Below are 21,071 nucleotides of genomic sequence, written 5' to 3' on the forward strand. Positions count from 1 at the left end.
GTTGAGTGCCAGCGAATACACAAAGCTAGTCCCCTCCTGACATGGGCTGAAAAGCACAGTTTAAGGGAATTTCTCACTTCACAAGGAGGAAGTGGGGTGAAGCATGAACAGGATGGTGCACTGAATCACTCAAGGCAGTGCACTGTGCATTCCAAGACAGAAGAATCTGTTGTATAACCCAGTCCATCCTGTGCCACAGAATTGTGCAGTAAAATCTAAGCTTTCATTAAAAAGTTAAGTTTCTAGACCTTTTGATTGCCTTAACTCTTTCCACGTAAATACAATTTAAACAGGTATAGTGTGTTTTTCTTGAGTCTTCAGACAGCCTGAAAAATGGCTCTGAGAGCTGTGAACTGCAACATACAAGTCAGTGCTATGCTACTTGGACAGTAATGACAATTTAAGTGGTGAAAATTGACTTTGCTGCTTAGCATTTAGCAGAGACATTTAGCTAATGTACTTATCCATTTTTGTTGACACAGTGATGAGCAATGGAGAGAATAGTGGGGCATCTGGTTGCTGTAAAGAGAAACTCTGACTTCAAGTCCCTTCCATTTCAACAGTGCCCGGAAGGCTTTTAAATGCTCTCCAGAACTTCTGACATCAGGTGACATATAATCACACACTCCAGTTAGTCATGGCTTTGCTGAAACCTGCTGAGGTAATTGTGTCTGTCGACGAAGAATATAATACAATTATAATATGGGCATTTTCTGAAACCACTGGAGTGTCTTCCTTTCTCCATCCTATAAGTGAGGTCAGCAAGACAAAAAGAGAATAAGGCAGCAAGTGTGTTGATGTTCAGATCTAAAGAGTTGAACTGTGGGATGGGAGCAGATGAACACTTGGCATACCGAAATAACTGAAATCTAAAAAGAAACAATCTTTGTGCTGAGGAGATTCATGACTCGATGCTCAAGGTACTGAGCATTCAATGTGATGAGGCCTAATCTCATTGTGTAATCAGCACCATGAAAGCCAATAAGTCAATGCCTTGCTGAAACACCAGACAATCGGGTGAAACGAGAAAAGGCCAATGCACTAAAGGCACAGAAATCACCTATGCTCTAAATGGAGCAGTAACATAGGAACTAAGTTTCAAAAGGGTCAGTAATGTAATTGGGCACCACTCAAAAAGTAGGAGCCATGCACAGAAATTTTTTGTAGACCAAAACTACTTTTTCAGGCCCCCAATTGTGTATCCCTTACTCAAATCAGCTAATGTTGGTTCACTAATAGTCCCACTGAATTGAGTAGTCCCACTAAATTGAGTTCATGAAACTACTTACATGAGCAAGTACTATCCAATGTGAGTACTGGTTGCAGAATAAGCCTTTAATATTAGAAGCCTGACCAAGGAAAAAGATGCAGGAAAAAAATGCTGTACAGCATCACTGCAAAGCAGACCCTTACCACTGAAGTGTTGACAAATCCTAGGAAGCTTCTCTATTGACAGATGTCAGAAAGAAACTCACCTTGGAATTTGGGGTGCAGCCTGAGAAACTTAAAAAAAGTGTGCAATACACCCTCTGTGTGTGCTCCAACAGCTCAGAAAACTTGAATGATGAGAATTTGTTTGGAATCACATACCCAAGAGTACAAAAAGCAGAATATCCACTGTAGTAACCTATATGTTTTCCAGTAATACCTTATCCTGTGAAATAAATGGACTGGATTATTTGAAAATTCTATAGTACCTTTTTCTATTGGCTCTAACTCACCTGCATTCTACATTAGAGTGAAATCTGCACAAAAAGACTATTCTTTACAGCAACCTTTTGTCTTAAGATACACTTCTGCTTCACTTTAACAGAAGATCACCTTTTGGAAACAACTGGTCTCTGGCAGTCTGAATGGCTGTTCAGTACAGATTTTGCTGCAATGTTTAACTAGCTGTCAATATCTACTTATTGAATTAACTTTAATTTTCAGAAGTGGGATTTTAAAACTTTTTAACAGCTTTATTCCAGTTGTATGTAGTTTATTATTTAACTTTAACAGTAGCTATAAATTTAGCACAGGGATACTCTCTCATGTGCAGTTCTGTCCATTGATAATTAAATTAATAAGTAAATATGAACATAAGCTCATTCAATACAGTAGTTCCTTAGACCAATGGACAACCTCCATCTACAACCTACATATCAGAACCTATATCTTCACCTCTCGGTATTTGTGTTAGAAGACAACCTGCCAATATGCCCAATCCTGCAAATCATTAGGCATGTGTCTGCAGAATCAGGGTCAAACTGGACTCCTCACTAAAGAAGAAGTATGGCCCAGGGGTTGGGGAAGTGGCCAGGGACCTAGGACACCTTGGTTCAAAGCGGATCATGCCACAGACTTCCTGTGTAACCTTGAACAAGTCACTTAAACTCTCTATGCCTCATTTCCCCATCTGCAAATGGAGAGGAGAGGAGATGGGTGCCACCAAGATAAACACCCACTGCGACCATAAAAAGGACACCTTTACAACCAAGCTAGTCATGAGATATGTAGAAGAAGACCCCTTACTAAATTCCTTTCTTTACTTTTGATTTTCAAAATAGAAAAAAGGCAATATAATCAGAACTTTTAGGAGTTAGCAGTCTTCTTTCTTTCCTCCTCATAAGCACCCATCAGCTGTTCTTAAGTCAATAAATGCAAAATCTGCTGTTGGATGAATGAAATGCCCTACTGTATTCCCAACTAATTCGACCTTCTTCAAAAATGTTCATCTGAAGTACAATTTTATTACTTGCCTCCCATACTCAGCAGATAATTTCATGGTTCTGGTGTAACATGGGAGGTCCTGGGAGGAAAGGCAATATCTCAGATAGCCAGAACCAGTCCCACGTAGGGCTCAGGACAGAAATCCTGAACTCTACACTGGCTCCCCATTGAATAGAGCAGGGGTAGGCAACGTATGGCACAGATGCCAAAGATGGCACATGAGCTGATTTTCAGTAGCACTCACACTGCCTGGTCCTGGCCACTGGTCCGGGGTGGGGCTCTGCATTTTAATTTAATTTTAAATGAAGCTTCTTAAACATTTTAAAAACCTTATTTACTTTACATACAACAATAGCTTAGTTATATATTATAGACATAGAGACCTTCTAAAAACGCTAAAATATATTATTGCCATGCGAAACCGTAAATTAGAGTGAATAAATGAAGACTCGGCATATCACTTCTGAAAGTACTGGGGTGATGACAACCTATGTCTCACCTCTCACTTATAGTGACGTGCACCCTTAAGGCAAATGGAGAGACCAATACTTGCACTCTCATAATTACAGGCGATGCAATTGTTGCTGATTCTTTCACAGGGTATGCCAGAGGGATATAGGGTGAGAAGGAGGTTTCTTGCACTGTATCCCACACCTTCATTAGGAACAGGGAAAATCTGGCCCATTGTATATTAGAATACCTCAGAGCTCTGCCTTGAGAAACATAGTCTTCTGAAATTATATTCTTCCCACTCAGCTCTAATTGTCAATATTATAAAAATTTTCATGGCTACATACATACATTTAACTTTTTATAATTTAAATCCATTTGCATTATCAATTATTATTTTAATGAGCTATTGCTATATTTGCTATCATATTTTCTGTTTTTCACCTCCCTTGTCCCTTTCAGCTGAGGATTTTAGTATGAAGATGTGATTTTTTTGTTTTAGCTGCTCAAATCCTGGTTCCTAGAGCCTTTGTGGCAAAAATACAGTCAAAGCTATGGAGCCAGCTGTGCTCTACAGCCAGAGACACTGAAGAGCATCATGAAGAGATAAACTCCCCCTTCAGAGGCTGCTGCCTAGTGATTATACTCTACCCATCTCCTTCATATACACAGAGAGCGGAGACTATGACTCTGTTTCTACATGGGATTGTAGTTTATATAGTTACAGCACTGAGTATGCTCAGTGGATTCCTGATCTCTCACGAGGGAGGTGGGGCTGGTTCCTTCAGTCTGATAGCCAATCAGAGGGGCCTTGAGGAGGACATACCTCCATAACACAACACTCCTATCTGACAGCTCTGAAATGGCGTCATTGACCAGAAGAGAATACAGGGCCTTCAGGAATTGACAGGATGTGATTTTCCCAGTGAATATCACCCACCTACAAAGAGGTTAACCTTTCTGATTAGTTTATGACTCCTCTTCCCTTGTGGAAGTCAGCTACATGGAAGATATTGCAGACTTAAGGTCCACGGGCCCAGTGAAGGACTGGGATCCAAGTGATTCTGCACCTCATTCCCTATGACCAGGTGTTGGTCTTTATTATTTGCATTATTGTGGCCTTTCTATCCTCACTATTGATATGTAGTTGGCTTATACAGCAGTAAAGGAATGCGATGCTCTTTAATGGCATTGCTTCAACCAAGGATTTGGCCAAGAATGATGTTATTTATATCATCACACACCTAGATGGATCCCAAAACACTTTACAACTTCAGTAACTGTGTCAGGTATATCATTCATTCACACACACAGACACACACACCCTTTTAGGACAAGAAATGAGGTAATCATATTCTTTGGAGCGCCACAGGGAGTTTGGTAACAAAATATTACTTACATCAAGGTAACACTCTGTTTGCAAGCTTTTGACACAGTTCCATGTGACATCCTCATAAGCACACTAGAGAAATGTGATCTAGATGAAATTACTAGAAGATACTACACAACTGGTTTAAAGACCATACTTAAAGAGTAGTTATCAATGGTTTACTGTTAAACTGGGAGGGCGTATCTAATAAGGTCCCTCAGGGGTCAGTCCTGGGTTTGGTACTATTCAGTATTTCCATTAATTAGTAGGAGAACGGAGTGGAGAGTACGCTTATAAACTTTGAAAATGACACCAAGCTGGGAGGGATTGCAAGCACTTTGGAGGACAGGTTTAAAATTCATGACCTTGATAAATTGGAGAATTGGTCTGAGCTCAACAAGATGAAATTCAATAAAGACAAGTGCAAAATCAAATGCAAAACTACAAAATGGGGAATAACTGTCTAGGCAGTAGTACTGCTGAAAAGGATTTGGGGTTACAATGAACAACAAACTAAATATGAGTAGATAACGTGATGCTGCTACATGTAACTAGTCTGACTGCTCCACACTTCCTTGGTTATGCAGTCTAACAAGTTGACAACTTGAGGCAGTATGGCTGGAGAGTTCTGCCATAGCTCCTTATTTCCAACAAAAGTTATATTCTCTGTTTACAAGTAGTGGATTATAATATCATGTGGGGAATAAGCAGCACCAGCAGATGAATGGTAAAGAAGTAAGGACTAAGGGGCAGATTCTCAGCTGGTGCAAATTGTCATTACTCCTTTAAGATCACTGGAGCTATAACAATTTACACCAGCTGAAGATATGCCTCAAGTATCTTTGTTTCATACAGAGGCTGTTTGCGTTGAAGACAGAGGGGAAATAAATGTAAAAAAATGATATATAATGTGTGGAATTGTTTTTAACTAGGCTATTTTCCAAAGTCAATAATTATTTACTGATATATACAACTTTAAAGTGTTAACATGTTTCAGTAAGTAATGAATCCAGATAACATATAATAACATAACAAATATGTCCTTTGAACTAAATTAGGCACATTACAACAATAAAATAAAACTACAAAGTAAAAATAAAATTATATTTTTAAAGGAGATAGAAAAAACCCAGTAACAATTAAGAAATGTTTTGGCACATGTGCCAAGTGAATAAGGCAAACCATTTTAAAAGGGCAAACAATAAGGATGGAAGAAGTAAAGATGAATCACACTGCCTGAATTATGAGAGAGGACAAACATGAGACAAGTTCTGCAAATACAAAGATCAATATTTAAAGAGCCTCAAAAGTGATCAATTATAGATTTTGAACTTGTTTCAATTTCAGAGGTAAACAATGCACTTGCCCAAACATATGAACATACACAGGAATGACAGAGATGACAAATTATATGAGCAGCAAAATATGAAGCAGTAAGAAGACCCTTGCAACAATTAAGATAAGAATTATCAGATCTGGTTGAAAAATAGGGGAAATGTTTAATGAAAGTCCCCCTACCCCTTTTGTATTTGAAACCAAGTTTCAATAATTTCTGATCAGCTCTTGATGTTGCTAAGGGCTGGTTATGTTCATTATTAGAGGCAGTGGTATTTAAATAGTGGGCAAATGAGTGAAGTAATTGTGTGTGTGCATATTTGTGTGTGTGAAGTGTGGGGGGTGAAATAGATTTTTTGTATACCATGTTGATGAGTATCTTAAAACCTAAATAGATACATGTCATATATTTGTAAGCACAAACATATATGTAAAGCTCTTTGGGATTCTTCGAGATATAAGGTAATTATGTACAAGCGAAGATTTTAAGCAATGCAGACAGATTTTTGAAATACTAAAAGAATGAAACCTACATGATTAAGTAAGAGATCTAACTGGAGAGGTAAATGATAAATAAGAATAAAAAAAACTACTAGATTTTCTACTTTTGAAAGAAATATAATGAAAGAAAAATTACCCTTGGAAAAATCAACATTAGTAATGGAGATCTGATTATCTATCCCTACAAACCAAACTAGAGCTCCCACTCACATTTAACATCAAATTGCAGCTAAATAGGTTTACTGTTCTAATTATCTTGATTTATTCTCAAAAAAGTGCTGGGAAATGGACATAAATATGAATGCCTTTTTGTATACAGTATAGAAGATATTTGAAATCATGGGCCCGGTTCTGAATTCCTTACTCAGGCAAAACTCCCACTGAAGGACAGACTTTCAATTGAATTAAATGCAGTCTTAAATTTAGCTATTTCAAAACCAATGATGCAACAAAACTAAACTGATGACAGGCTTACAGTATCTGCAGTTTTTGACGCAAATAGTGATAAGAAGATGGTGGCTGTCTTATATTTGGTAAATATTGAAATAATAAGGCTTGGGATAAATTATTACTACAAATAATCTGTCATGACTGATTAGAAAGATAACCTTCAAACTGTACCTGCCCTGAATGCTGGAGAGCCACTCAGGTCTAAGTTGTTTATTTTTCACTGTGTCTAAATTTACAGGTATTCTAAATGATTTTTGGATTTACAATAGAGAAGTAAATAAAGACTTGATTCATGGTTGTTTCAATTAAATGGTTAGTTCTACAAATTGGACTGATATAGTTCATACAGGTCATGATTATGAAGAAATCGCAGTAACTACAAACATGCTCATGCATAGCAATTATAAATAGAAGAAAATAATTGGGCCAGAATTTATTTTAGTTAATTTGGAAATGCAAAGCAGGTTAATTCAAAATAAGATACATTAGGGCACATTTAGTAAAATATTAATAAGTTCCAGAAAACAAAGATTCATTTTTGGAAATTACTCCAGTCATAAGAAGGTGCTGCTGAAGAAAATCAAAGGAGATCAGATCAGAGAAACAAGTAGACAGTTGGATTTTGCTGACAAGATAGACTACATCCAAAGAGACTGGGTAAAAAAAAGAAGAGAAAAATGTTGACTGGGAATTAGTGGCTCAATTTCAGATCTGTCCTGGGTTGTCTATCACAGAACAGGGACACCCTTACTAGAGAACAATACAGCACATTCATTGGGGTATACATTAAATTACCATAAGAAAACTGATCAAAAGACTTTATGGACCCAACAAACTGAAAATTCCCCTCAAATTAATACAATGACACTAACATAAAAATGTTTCTTAGGTTTCCTTGTTAATTGAGAGATTGAACCAGCATATATCTAGGTCCAGTACAAGTCTGTTTTTTTTCTCCATCGATGCTCAGAGTTATTAGTAAGGTGTCTCCATAGAGAACCAAGGGTGAAGGATAGAACAAAGTTGTCTGTGAAGCACCAGCAGCTCTTTAATACTTTACAGTCCTAGGAAACATAAAACTGTTTAAAATTTGATTTTTGATATGATTGAATTTCATGACCTCACGCTATTGTTAAAATATACTGATCTGGCTATTCTCCTCTGATTTTGTCAGTCTATTACATATATCACCAAGACAGCCTTTTCTCATTTCAAAAATATTTTCCCTCCAAATTTCATGTGAAAAGGCACTTTACATCTCTGTTTCTTCCAAAATTAATTCTTTCTCCTGTTTTTTCCTCTCTTCTCTGGTTTTCCAGAGAAGTTAATTGAGAGACTGCATTTAATTCAAAATTCTGCTATATATAATCACAGTAATGTTATACCCAATCAACTTTGTACTCTGATTCATAAATCTTTTGCCAGGATTCTGATGAGGCTTCAGACCAGTTTTAGGATTTTTGTTATTTACATGCTATAGAACAGGGGTTCATTGCACCACGATCCCCTTCTGACAAAAAAATTACTACATGACCCCAGGAGGGGGGACCGAAGCCTGAGCCAACCTGAGTCCTGCCACCCGGGGGGCGGGGGGGAGCAAAGCTCCATTGCCTAGGGGAGGGGAGGGGAGGGGAGGGGCAAAACCAAAGCCCAAGGGCTTCAATCCCAGGCAGGGGGCCTGTAATCTCAGCCCCACTTCCCAAAGCTGAACCCCTCAGACTTTGGCCCCAGAAAGTGGGGCTCAGGCTTTGGCTTCGGCCCCTGGCCACAGCAACTCTAAGCCAGCCCTGGCACCCCATTAAAATAGGGCCGCGACCCACTTTGGAGTTCTGACCCACAGTTTGAGAACTGCTGCTATAGAAGACTTGCTCTTTTAATTTAATCTAAATGTGTGGCCTCGCCACTTAACCGCTCTAGTAGTGGGGAATAGTACATATATCATAGATGTATTAGGATTAATATTTGTAGGTATTGTATATCTGTAAGTATCTATATTACTGCCTAATCCTATAGCCCATATTCATAAGTAGTCTGGTGACTTTAGTATCACAAGTGATCTGAGGACTACTCACATGAGTTAGGACTGAAGGATTAGGCACTATACTTATTATTCTTTATTATTATTATTATGTGGTTAGGACAATGAGAGCTCTAAAAGTTTAGGGGTTGTTGGTGGCCTAGATGAGTGTGATTGGCCTCAATGACTAGGGAGCCTATATTCTTGTGCTAAAAGACAAGAAGAGACAGGAGAAGAAGAAATTAAAGAGGAGTGCTGTTGTGCTGTGATCAGTCCGTATTATACAAATCATAACTGTCTAATTGTCATATTATCTTCCCTTGTCTGTTGGCTGATTCTACCTGTTGTTTCTTGCCATATACAATAGTCAATGAAGTTTCCACCATCCATGATGTAAGTAAGAATGAGGCTCCCAACTTTGCACATATTACCAAAACCTGGCTGGGAATTACTGCTGGACCTGCATTGGTGCAGTTGGTCTCATTTGGCTGTTTTGTACAGTAGGAACTGAAGAGGATTACTGAGGAGGTGGCGAGTCTGTTCTGTTTGTATCTAATTTACTGCACAGGTCTTTCACCAAAAATGGATTGAATATAATATGTCCATCTTATGTGCGACAGCCCAGATAAAAGATGGTACTAATCTTGGCATACAGATCACACCAGTGTTCCTATCTGAGTCCCTGCCGTTGTAGTGTTAGATTCACCTGGACTGTTCATGATCAGCCACTTAAACATCTATTCTGATGATTATTCCTCTGAATAAATTCAGGCCTCCATGAGGGCCATGGCTGACCATAATCTTGAGCTATTGTTTGGATAAGGATTGGAGGTGGGTTGACTGGATATATTACCTATGTCTTTGGACCAATACCTCCTGCAGAAATAAAAGATTGCAGCATACCTTTTTCATTAGGGCAAGAGAACTGTTTTGATAGTCTGCTCCTGATGGAACAAGAGCACTCTGAAGGAGGGGACTGTTCTTCCAACAGACCACTCTATTATTGTTTTCAGTAGGGTTTTTTAAGCTGTTACACTGTGGCTGTGCAGGAGACAAAGAAAAAGATTTTTTCTTCCACCATCTCATCCCCAAAATCTTGTTCCACAGACTTTTTTCAGATTACTGATAACTTGGACAATCCAACTGATTCCACTCAGAATATGACTTTAGTTTGGTTTGTGAGGAAACTCCTTTTTACTTAGCGGAGACACATTGATTCTGACCAAACTGTCTGCTTCTGTGGAATCAGGACAACTGTTTGGGGGACAAATGCTGTCATCTGTTTCAGCCAGTGGTGCTCTGTGAAGTACTGGAGCGGGATCTTTGGGCCTCAAGCTCAGTTCTGGATTCATGTCCTTCCTGAAACCTGGGAAGGTTCTGAATCCAGTGATAATGCAGATTGTCAGTGCCTCTCTTAAGAATATGCTGCCGGCTTTCTTAAAAAACAATTGATAAGGTTTTTGTTCAAGATGCCAAAAATTGAGGTTGACTTATCTCGTTAACTATAGTCCTGTACCTAATCTTCTCTCCATGGTTAAAATTACCTACAGAGCTCAGATTTCATTGATTCCTGTCAATTGGGGTACCGACTAGGTTACGGGACAGAGATTATGTTGATCGCATTGATTGATGACTTCATCCTATCAGTGAATTAAGGCTGTGCATAGTGATATCTTTAGATCTAAAGTTGCTATGGACCATATATATGGATCATGGGGGAAGGGATAGGGTTGTCCTCAATCTTTTTCTCAAAGTTCCCAGAAAGTAATGTTTGGCAATTGCCATTTCTCCATGAAAGTGCTAACTGCAGGGCTCCTTCTTGTTCAACATTTGCATAGCGTCAGTGAGATAGCATGAGCTGCATTGCTTTCAACAGATAGATGATTCCAATGTATTATTGCTGTTCCTTCTGCCCCAGATAGTATAGTAGAGTACCTTTTCCAGTGTTCGGCTGTATTGAAAGTGAGCTGGCTAAAGCTCAATCTAGATATATTGATTGGCTGGGGAAACCAATCGGAAGATATGGTGAGGATTATATCTGTTTCTCTGATTAAGGTGTCTGTCTCTCTCTTTTCACTCACAATTGCAAATGGAGTATTTAGTTAGATTCCTAATTACTGTAGGATGATCACATTTCAGCAGGAACCAGACTGTTCTCTTTCATTTGTATCTGACTAGGAGGTTCATTTGTGTCTGACTAGGAGGATTTATTTATTTATTTTTGGGGGGCAGGGGAAGGGGAAGATATGTATGTTATTGCCATGATTCATGCCTTTGTCACTACAGAAGTAAATTACTGCAATGTGCTCTTCATGGGGCTACATCTTAAATCCATTCAAATGCTGAACAAAGTGCAGAATGCAGCAGCCCATTTGTTAAGCAGTATATATATCTGTCAGGACATTACACCAGTGCTTGTTATCTTCACTGGGCACCTGCAGATTTCCAAGCAGAATTTAAGGAGTTATTTTTGATCCTGTGGGTTCCTGGCCACTAGCTTGACCATAATTCCAAAAATGTAAAATAACAACAACAAAGCCCATATGGCCCATGACCTGCCTACTTGAGAGATCAGCTCTATTCCTGTGTTATACTATCACTGCAGAGATCAGTGGAGGCTCTTGAACTGGTGTCCCTTTGACTTTAAAAGAGGGGACTGCTAGTAGGGCATTCTCAGTGAGGGCTCCTTGACTTTGGAACTTGTTCCCCACTTGGTCCAGAATAGCTTGAGTCTGTTGACCTTTCTTTTACTGGAGAGGGATGCTATTTAAAGGGAAACATTGGAGAAAGGTGAGATATTGTACTTTTTTTTTTGCTACAAGATTTAACTGGTTGTCTTCAATATATGATGGAAATTATTGCTGCATTTAACTATGTAGAAATGTCAAGGGGGTTAAAGTCTGTGTTAAACATCTTTTTATAGTCTTATATATCTAGTAAATAAATCTAAAACAAAAGCTCCTTGAGGGAGTGACCAGCCATGTTTGATGTCTGTGAAGTCTGCTTTACTCCTATGGAACTCTATAAATGAATGCAAATATAAGATATTCCCTGCTTCTTATAATTAACTATATGATACTATCTATTATTTTATTTGCTGCAGAGCAGTTTGGAATGCTCTCTCTCACATACACAAGACAGAAAGATGGACATCTCTTTAAAGGAAAACTGTAAACATGTTTCTCAGCTAAAAGTTTTCAAGTTCAAAAGGTGAGCTCACTTTTTCTCCATAAATATACAGTGAAATGTATTTCAACCTAAAGGACCAAATTCATCCTTAGTGGGCCTTTGTGAGCTTTAATGCATTACACTGGATAAATTTGATAATGACGTTTAACTACACAAGGTATTTCTGATTGTATTGGCAACACAGGTGCTGGAATTAGGTGTACTGGGGGTTCTGCTGCACCCTCTGGTTTGAAATGTATCCCATCACATAAAGTTTACAGTTTGGTTCAATAGCTCTCAGCTCCCCCACTATACAAATTTTTCCAGCACTCCGGACTGGTGGCAGTGGTCATTTGTTACATAAGATGATAATTTGTGACACTGTCAGTAATGAATCCTTGTGTAAATGATTGTGAACTATTTTCTATTTCATTTAATATTGATGTAACTAATTGGAAAAAATATATATTTAAATAAAAGGTTTAATTTTTAAACACTTACATTATTTTGCATAATTCTTAAACCAGTATTAGATCATGCTGGAAACTGGTTTAAAATCTTTTACCCAGAGTTCCCACATTTCGAGGGTGTGTTTATATTAAGTGAAGAGACTGCTGTAGGGTCACTGATTGCATGAAATTGTTGGTTGGCTCTACAGTTAAGCTGTTTGCGGGATAAACTATTGCTGAATCTAGTAACTGAACCACAACTGAGCTAAAAGCTTCATCTCCAAGTGTTGCAGCAAAAAAATAAACATATCTGACCTACTACTTGTAAATTAATGGAATGGTTGCTGTATATTGACAAAAGGCATTCCAGAGGTGTTGCAAGCTCAAGATATTTCAACCAATGCTTTGTTGCCTTTTGGCTAAAAAGGCCCCAGTGCCATAAATGATATCATTTTTAATAACATGGCCGCCATCTGCACTGAACTCAGAAGTATTCATTTAATTAAAAACTTGTATTTGAAAATGATTCTTACCTTATGAATTTTCAGAATTTCTGAGTTAAGCAAGATGGGCACCACTTTTAAAAGCACACACAGCATACTGATAATTCCAAAGAGTTACTTTAGATTTGAATACGGAGGAACTCAGATCAAAGACTCTTACAGATCACTTAAATGTTGGATACCAGCATTCTGACTTTGCTCTTAACAACAGTAGTAGCATCTTTACTTACTAGCATAAATTAGTGTACATAATGCTGTTGGCTAAGTATAAAAAATGGTTTAGTAGCTCCTAACAGTTTTTTGAAATCTTGATTAGGTAACTAATTCTCTTATGAATGTGTAAGAATATTTTTTCCTACCTTTTGGTGCCACCTGTAGAAATTGCTTATGGAGTGTGCTAAGTTGTGAAATAGTTAGGGTACCATTTACAGATGTCTCTACAGGTGAAGGCCGTGGTGGAGGGATAGGATCTGGAATTACTTTTACATCATTGCTTATGAAGAAGTCTGTCTCATCTAAAACCAATTCATATTGGATTCTTGTAGAACATTCAATGTGGTGGCGTGCAACTTCAGTTAATTTGTCAACACTAAAAATGAAACGCAGGAAGCAATTATTACTTTAAAATGTAAGATAGTAACTTTGAATCAAATTCTGAAATATTTCATCAATGGGAGATTTTCTCTGTTAAGGACTACAAATCCTCTGTGTGGATCATGGGAAGCGGGGGTCAACATGCGGTCCTATGACCAAGCTAGTTATTTCTCACTACATCCTGGCAGCATGCCCTATTTGTGACTGCTGGGAGAAGTCCATTTAAAGTGAAATCCCAGCCATTGAGAAAATCGGATGGAAAGATAGTACAGATTGCGATTTTCGGAACTCCATAGGGCAAATGAGGTGATGTGTATTTGCCTGACCTCACCCTGTCCACCTACTTCAGCCTGTCACCCTGTCATGTGCCCCTGCATGGATTCCTGGATCTATTGAGCAAATTCTGCAGGGAAAGGAGTAATACTGCTGTGGAGGCATAAGTACTTGGATATTGCAGTGGGAAAGGTCTGACCTGCACACAGAAGATTCCCCTCTACATGAAAGTTAAGGAGTAATGATTAGGCCCAAATCTACACACTTTTCTTGGGCACTGGAGACTAATTTGTGTCAGAAAGCAGACCCTCGGGTTCTTATGATCTTTAAAATAACTTCTGTCAACTGCTATACACAGTGGGTTTAACAAAAGGTGGAGGATTCTGGAATGACAGAAGCATAGCAAACAAGATCCCAAAATTCCAAGGTGGCAGGAGACACTACTTGATATTGTTGCTTCCTATGAACAAAATGTCGGGTTCTCTACTAGTGCTCATAAGTGTAATTGTATTTCCTAAGCAAAAAATAAGACTGAACAGTTGTGTACAATATTGCTGACTACACTTTTTAACTTTCCAAGGTATGCAGCACTATAGGGCATATATCATAAGGTAAGATCAAGTCTCAAATCCTGAGAGTAAGATTAGCAAGCAAAATGATTAATTTTTGTACATTTTTACAAATTATTTGACTATGTCACCTGTCTGAACAATTATTTTTACCAGCTTTACTCTAACTTTTCTATTCTATTAAAATACCTGGTCTATTTAAAAATTAGCCATATATTACCTGGCCATTTCTGCAAGGAACCTGGCGCCAAGCCACTTTTCCATACATTTGTAAGTTTCTTCTGCTTTCATTACTAGTTCTTCAACAAATGTTAATGCCTTTATCTTAATCAGCTGTAGTCGAGATTTTGCAGCTTCCTCTGTTGGAACAGTCATTTCATAATAATAATTTATTTATACAATCTGAAGTCTATTTTCAAGCTTACTTAGGCATCTAAAGTTAAAGCACCAAAACTTGCACTCAGGCATCAAAATACCTATTTAGGTTTCCTGTGTTCATATATTATTTATATATTTTTAATTCACTCAGATTGCAGAACTTGTTTTATAAAACTGTTGATATCAGAATGTGCATATCACAAGGATATAGCAAAGTTAACCAAACTGATGTCGAAGGAAGAGGCGATAAGAAGACATTAATTCAGACAGTACTCTCTGACAAAAGTGTTAGATTTAGAAGCTCAATGGTGAAAAAGTCCACTGAGGATGATTTAAAAACATTTTGTTTAGAGCTTGAACATAAAATGTAGATGTTCTACAGAGGAAATGTTCCTTTTATTTAAAAATTATATCAATAGTATTTATGTAATTTTAAAAAATGAAATCTTTTCAGAGAGAGATCATTCCTTTCTCATATTTTTCAAAAGGGGAAAAAAAGCAAGTCTCAAATGATACAAATTTTATGGGAACCATAGCCAATGTTTGTTCTTTTGTTCCTGACCCAAAGCTCATTGAAAGCACTGACTTTACAGGGCTTTGGATCAGGCCTTCCAAGCCTAGCTGTTTTGTATCTCACAAATCCATACTTATTATTACAATTGTCTCTTTATGAAAATTGGTTGTTTTAGTGTGAGGAAAAAACAGTTACCTACCTTCTAGTAACTGTTGTTCTTCAAGATGTGTTGCTCATGTCCATCCTATTTTAGGTGTGCCCAAGTGAACAGTCTTCAGAGATTTTTGCCTTAGCAGTATTTGTAGCAGTAGCCCTATGCCCTCTCAGTTCCTTCTTGCCAGCAACTCCGACAGAGGGGCAGGATGACGGGTAATGGAATGGACATGAGCAACACATCTTAAAGAATAACAGTTACAAAAAGGTAGGCAACCGTTTTTCCTTCTTCGAGTGCTTGCTCATATCCATTCCATTCTAGGTGACTCACAAGTGGTATCCTCAGAAGTGGGCTCAGAGCTCACAATCTAGCATCTTGCTGCACTGCTCTATCAAAGCATGCGGGATAAGTGAATAATGGAACGTGAACATGTGGATGGACGACCAGGTGGCTACCCTACAGATGTCCTGGATAGGCACTTGGGCTAGAAAAGCTGACAAAGAGGCTTGTGCCCTGGTTATATGGGAAGTTACAGTTGTTAGAGAAGGCACCTTTGCCTGATCGTAGCAGCAGCAAATGATGCAAGAAGAAATTATTTGACAGGACACTGAGTGACCTTTCATCCTGTTGGCTACCAAGACGAACAATTGCGCTGACTTGTGGAATGGTTTGGTCCTTTCAATGTAGAAGGCTAGTGCCCTCCTGACATCTAGGGAATGCAACTTATGCTCCTCCTCCTCTGACTTTTGTGGCTTTGGAAAAAAGACAGGTAAGTAAATGTCCTGGCCCATATGAAACTATAAGACTACCTGGGCAGAAAAACTGGATGTGGCCGCAGCTGGACCTTACTTTGTAAAAGACTGTATAGGGCGGTTCCAAAGTAAGTGCCCTAATCTCAAAGACCTGGCAGGCAGATGTCCTTCCAGGAAAGGAGGAAAGAGCAGGAAGCCAGAGGCTCGAAGGGGGGTATCATGAGCTGTGACAGCACAAGAGTCAGGTCCCATGGAGGAACGGGGTCCCTGACATCTGGGTAGAAGTGCTTGAGGTCCTTGAGGAACCTGGCAGTCATGTCCTGGGTGAAAACTGACCTACTCTCGAGTGGCAGATGGAAGGCAAAGATAGCAACGAAGTGGACCTTGACAGATGATGGGGACAGGTCTTGGAGCTCGAGATACAAAAGGTAGTCCAGGATTAACTGCAGCGAGGCCCATTAGGGCCAAATGCCTTTATTCAAGGTTCAACAAGCAAACTGCTTCCATTTGCCCAGGTAGGTTGCTTTGGTGGAGAGCTTTCTGATGCCCAACAGGACCTGTTGGACACCAGCTGGGCACTCCTGCTCCTCCACATTTAACCGTGCAGCAGCCAAGCTGTCAGATGCAGCACGACCAGGTTCGGATGCAAAAGACTGACATAGTTTAGGGACAGCAGGTCTGGCCGAGCAGTAGCTGAAATGGAGCAGCGACCAAGAGGTCCAGCAGCTTGCTGAACTTGTGCTGGTATGGCCAAGCCGGCACTATGAGGATCACCTTTGCTCTGTCCAGCTTGATCTTCATGAGGACCTTGTGAATTAATAGCACTGGAGGAAAGGCATACAACAGAGCCCCCGACCACAGGAGCAGAAAAGCATCCAACAGGGAGTGTCGATCAATCCCCCAAATCGAGCAGAAAAGGTAGCATTTTCTGTTCTGCCTGGATGTGAACAGGTCCACTTGTGGAGATCCCCACCTCTGGAAGATGATGCTGACCACTTCCAGATGGAGGGAGCACTCATGGTGAGATGAGAAGGTCCTGCTGAGGCAATCTGCCAAAGTGTTCCTGGCCCCGGGGCGGTGCATGGCTATGAGATGAATGCTGTGTTGTACACAGAAATCCCAGAGCCTGAGGGCTTCTTGGCAAAGGGCAGACAATGTGGCTCTGCCTTGCTTGCTGATATAGACTATAGACACTTTATTGTGCTTTCTATGTGAGGTAGGAAGGCTTGACAGGACAGGCGAATTGCTCTGAGATTTCTCACGTTGATATGTAGGGAGTGATCGTGACTCAACCAATGACAGTGCATGCTGAGATTGCCCAGAGGGGCTCCCCACCCTAGATCCAAGGCATCGAAGATGAGGTTCACTGACAGGGATGGAGTCACAGAAGGAACTCCCTCCAACATTGGTGCAGGATTCTGTCACCATATGAGCGATGACAGTACATGGTCTGGGACCCTGACCACATGGCCCACTCTGTGTTTGTTAGGTACGTAGGCTGACGCCAGCCATGCCTTCAGGGGCCTGAGGCAGAACCGTGAGTGCCAGACCATGTCAGTGCTGGCTGCCATGTGGCCTAACAATCGCAGGCATGTGTGAGCGGTGATGAGCGGGTGGGCTGGCATCCACGAGATCAGCTCTGCCGTGGCTTAGAACTGAGCCTCGGGGAGAAAGGCTCTGGCCTGATTAGACTCAAGGACCGTTCCAATGAACTCTATGAGTTTGCACTGGAATTAAAGTCCACTTTTTCTCGCTTATTAACAGCCTCAGGTCACAACAGGTGGAGCAAATCAGATCGAGATGATGCTACACTTCATCCTGGGGTTAGCCCTTTATCATTGAGGAACAGATAAATTTGCACCCCTCCGTGCCTCAGGTAAGTGGCCACTGGCGCTATGCACTTTGTAAACACTCTTGGGCTGATGGGAGACCAAAGGGCAGCACCGTGAATTTAAAATAGCGGTGGCCTAACACAAAACAGAGGAAACTCCTGTGCCTCGGGAAGATGGGAATATACATCCTTTAAGTCAAGGGCAGTGTACCAGTGTCCTGGACCCAGGGAGGGAATAATGGAGGCCAGAGAGACCTTGCAAAACTGCAGCTTCTTCAGAGACTTGTTGAGGTAGTGCAGGTCCAGAATGGATCTGAGGCTCCCTTTTGCTTTGGGGATTAGGAAATAGCAGGAATAGAACCCTTTCCCTTTCAAGTCTGGAGGGACCTCCTCTACTGCCCCCAGGTGTAGGAGGTTCTTGACCTCTTGAATCAGTAGTTATTTATGAGAAGGGTCCTTGAAGAGAGATGGAGAAGTAGGGTGGGAGGAAGGGTCAGCCACAAACTTCAGGATGTAGCCTGAAGATATTATGTTGAGCACCCAATGGTCCAAGGTCAGCCGCGACTAGGCCAACCAGAAGGGATAAGAAAAGAGAGCGGAGGCGTGACTGGGGCAACATCCTCGGGTGCATCCTCAAAATGCCTGGTTCTGGCTTCCTTGGCCTCTGGAAGAACCAGGCTGGACAGAGGAACAGGAAGATGAAGGGTGATGCTGTTTTAAATCCTTTGTCTCTGTCCTTCTTTCTGTAGGAGCTGGACTGAGGGATACCCCATGACCTTGACGGAGGAGGTGGGGGACGGAACACCTTTCTAGCCTGCTGAGGGGTGTTTAGGCCAAGGAATGGAAGGTGGCATGGGAGTCTTTAAGGTTGTGGAGCCGTGCATCGGTCAGCTCCGAAAAGAGCCCAGCCTCCTCAATTGGAAGGTCTTGGAGTGTAGTCTGCATCCCCTGGGACAGCTCAGAGGACTATAACCAGGAGCTGCACCTCATGACCACCGCAGAGGTGACTAACTGGCTGCCAAGTCTGTAGTGTCCCAGGCCAACTGGAGGGCACCTCTTGCCACTGCTTTGCCCTCTTCCACAAAGGTGGCGAACTCCTGGGCTCGGTCCTGTGGAAGGCTCTCCCTGAACTTGATATCAGTCCCACAAGTTGAAGTTGTACCTGCCTAGCAGGAGTCTGCCACATAGAAAGTTTTTGCAGATCCTGCACTTGTCCTTTCTGTGGGACTCCCCCAAACACTTCAAACAGCTAGTGTGGGGGTTGCTAATGGACACCAGCCAGCTGCACAATGAGCATGGCTTAAAGCCTGGGGAATGGGGCATGCCCTGCTGCAAGGCAAAGTCCCAGCTGGGACTATAATTCCTAAACTACCACTCAAACACTTAACTTAATGGTCTAACTAAGTACCTATCAACTAAAAACAAAGGAGACAAAACAATGGATTGTGAGAACCGCTAATGCTGTTGCGGTGCAAGACAAGGCGATCCAACCAACTGTCACAGGCGGTAAGAAGAAACTGAGAGTAGGGTCGGCAGCAACTAATATACCAGCACATGAGTGTGGCACTCAAGGAGGCGCCACAGCCAACCCTATGGATACTGCTAAGGCAAAAATCTCCGGTGACTATGCACGTGGGCACGCAGACACCTAGAATGGAATCGACATGAGCAAGCACTCGAAGAAGAAAAAACAGTTACCTACCTTTTTGTAATTGTTGTTCTTTGAGATGCATTGCTCATGGCCATTCCATTACCTACCCTCCTACCCTTCTGTTGGAGTTGCTGGCAAGAAGGAAGTGAGAGGGCCTAGTGTTGGCAGTGCCTAATATACCAGTGCATGAGCATAGCACCACAGCCAACCCAAGGCAAAAATCTCCAATGACTGTGCACGTGGATGTGCACACACCTACAATAGAATGGACACGAGCAAGTGTTCAGAGAAGAAATATTATTTGTCTACAGAGCTCTATGAGTAAAAAATGCGAAGTAACTTAGAAAAAACTGGCATTTCAGAATGGGAGGACTGAAAAAGGACTAAAATAATTTGTCGCCACTGAGATTTTAGAGTTAAAAATGGAGGCAATAGACAGAGAAACAGGGTCTTTGGAAAAGATAAATGTCTTAAAAATGAGTATGGAATGTGAGAAAGAGAAAGATATAAAACAGATAAATAGAGGAATGAAAAACCTGAAGAAAAAGAAAGAAGACCAAAGAGTAACACTAAACTAAGAGTATCTCAAATCTTGAAAGATCCATGTAGGCATCCAATGTTCAATTCAATTTTCTATTTTGAGACCTGAAGAAGAGCTCTGTGTAGCTCAAATGCTTGTCTCTTCCACCAAACAGAAATTGGTCCAATAAAAGATATTACCTACTCTACCATCTCAATTTTTCATTAATTTTAATTTTACCTGCTAGAAAATGTTTTTCTAAACAAACAAACAAAAAATGTAGTTGCTGCTGACAGTAACTTCAATAGGTAAAACTGTAAAGCAGTTTCTGTTATACATCTTATTCCCATATGCCAATAACAACTTTCCAAAACAACCATCTTTGGGACTGAAACTTTCCTTATGCAGTCTCTACACAAAGGTGAATGTATTTGGAAGGTCTGAACAAAATCCCTTCAAGGTCATCTTTGAGTTAAATGAGAATGAAAAAAAAAATACACACCACCTATTTTCAGCAAAAACAGCTGATGTTTGAAATTTTAAACTTGGCCTTAACTCATTTTTCTCTGATATCTGCTTGATTTGGGATGGAAGATAAAAGGTAAAAATAAAAAGGTATAAGCAACTGAAAACACCTCAGAGAATTTTTAGTACATATCCACTAAGTTTTTCAGTACAGCTTAACGAAGTGCTGCCTTTTTTGTAACCTCTTTGCATATTTTCCAGGAGCTGCTGTTCTCAGTCTGCAACTGAGACAATGACATAAAAATCTGTAAATATCAAATTGAATTACACAATTCTGAAAACAACCAATAACAGAAAATACTCTCAGACCAGGAACACAATTAAAAATAAAGCATATAGATGCAACTGCTAAATTC

The 21,071-nt window shown here is 40.3% G+C and overlaps 1 protein-coding gene across 1 annotated transcript in view; it reads right to left on the bottom strand.

Annotated features, from left to right (window-relative positions):
• LOC115653412 (sperm flagellar protein 2-like) overlaps positions 1 to 21,071 on the bottom strand; it is a 67,237-nt gene that overhangs the window by 10,020 nt on the left and 36,146 nt on the right. The window contains exons 20-21 of the mRNA XM_030566705.1: positions 14,611 to 14,749; positions 13,314 to 13,543 (exon numbers count right to left, since the gene is read on the bottom strand). Of these exons, the coding sequence (XP_030422565.1) occupies positions 13,314 to 13,543; positions 14,611 to 14,749 (369 nt within the window). The remainder of the gene's footprint in view (positions 1 to 13,313; positions 13,544 to 14,610; positions 14,750 to 21,071) is intronic.

The sequence above is a fragment of the Gopherus evgoodei genome, chromosome 6 (assembly GCF_007399415.2).
Source record: "Gopherus evgoodei ecotype Sinaloan lineage chromosome 6, rGopEvg1_v1.p, whole genome shotgun sequence".
Classification (NCBI taxonomy): Eukaryota; Metazoa; Chordata; order Testudines; family Testudinidae; genus Gopherus; species Gopherus evgoodei.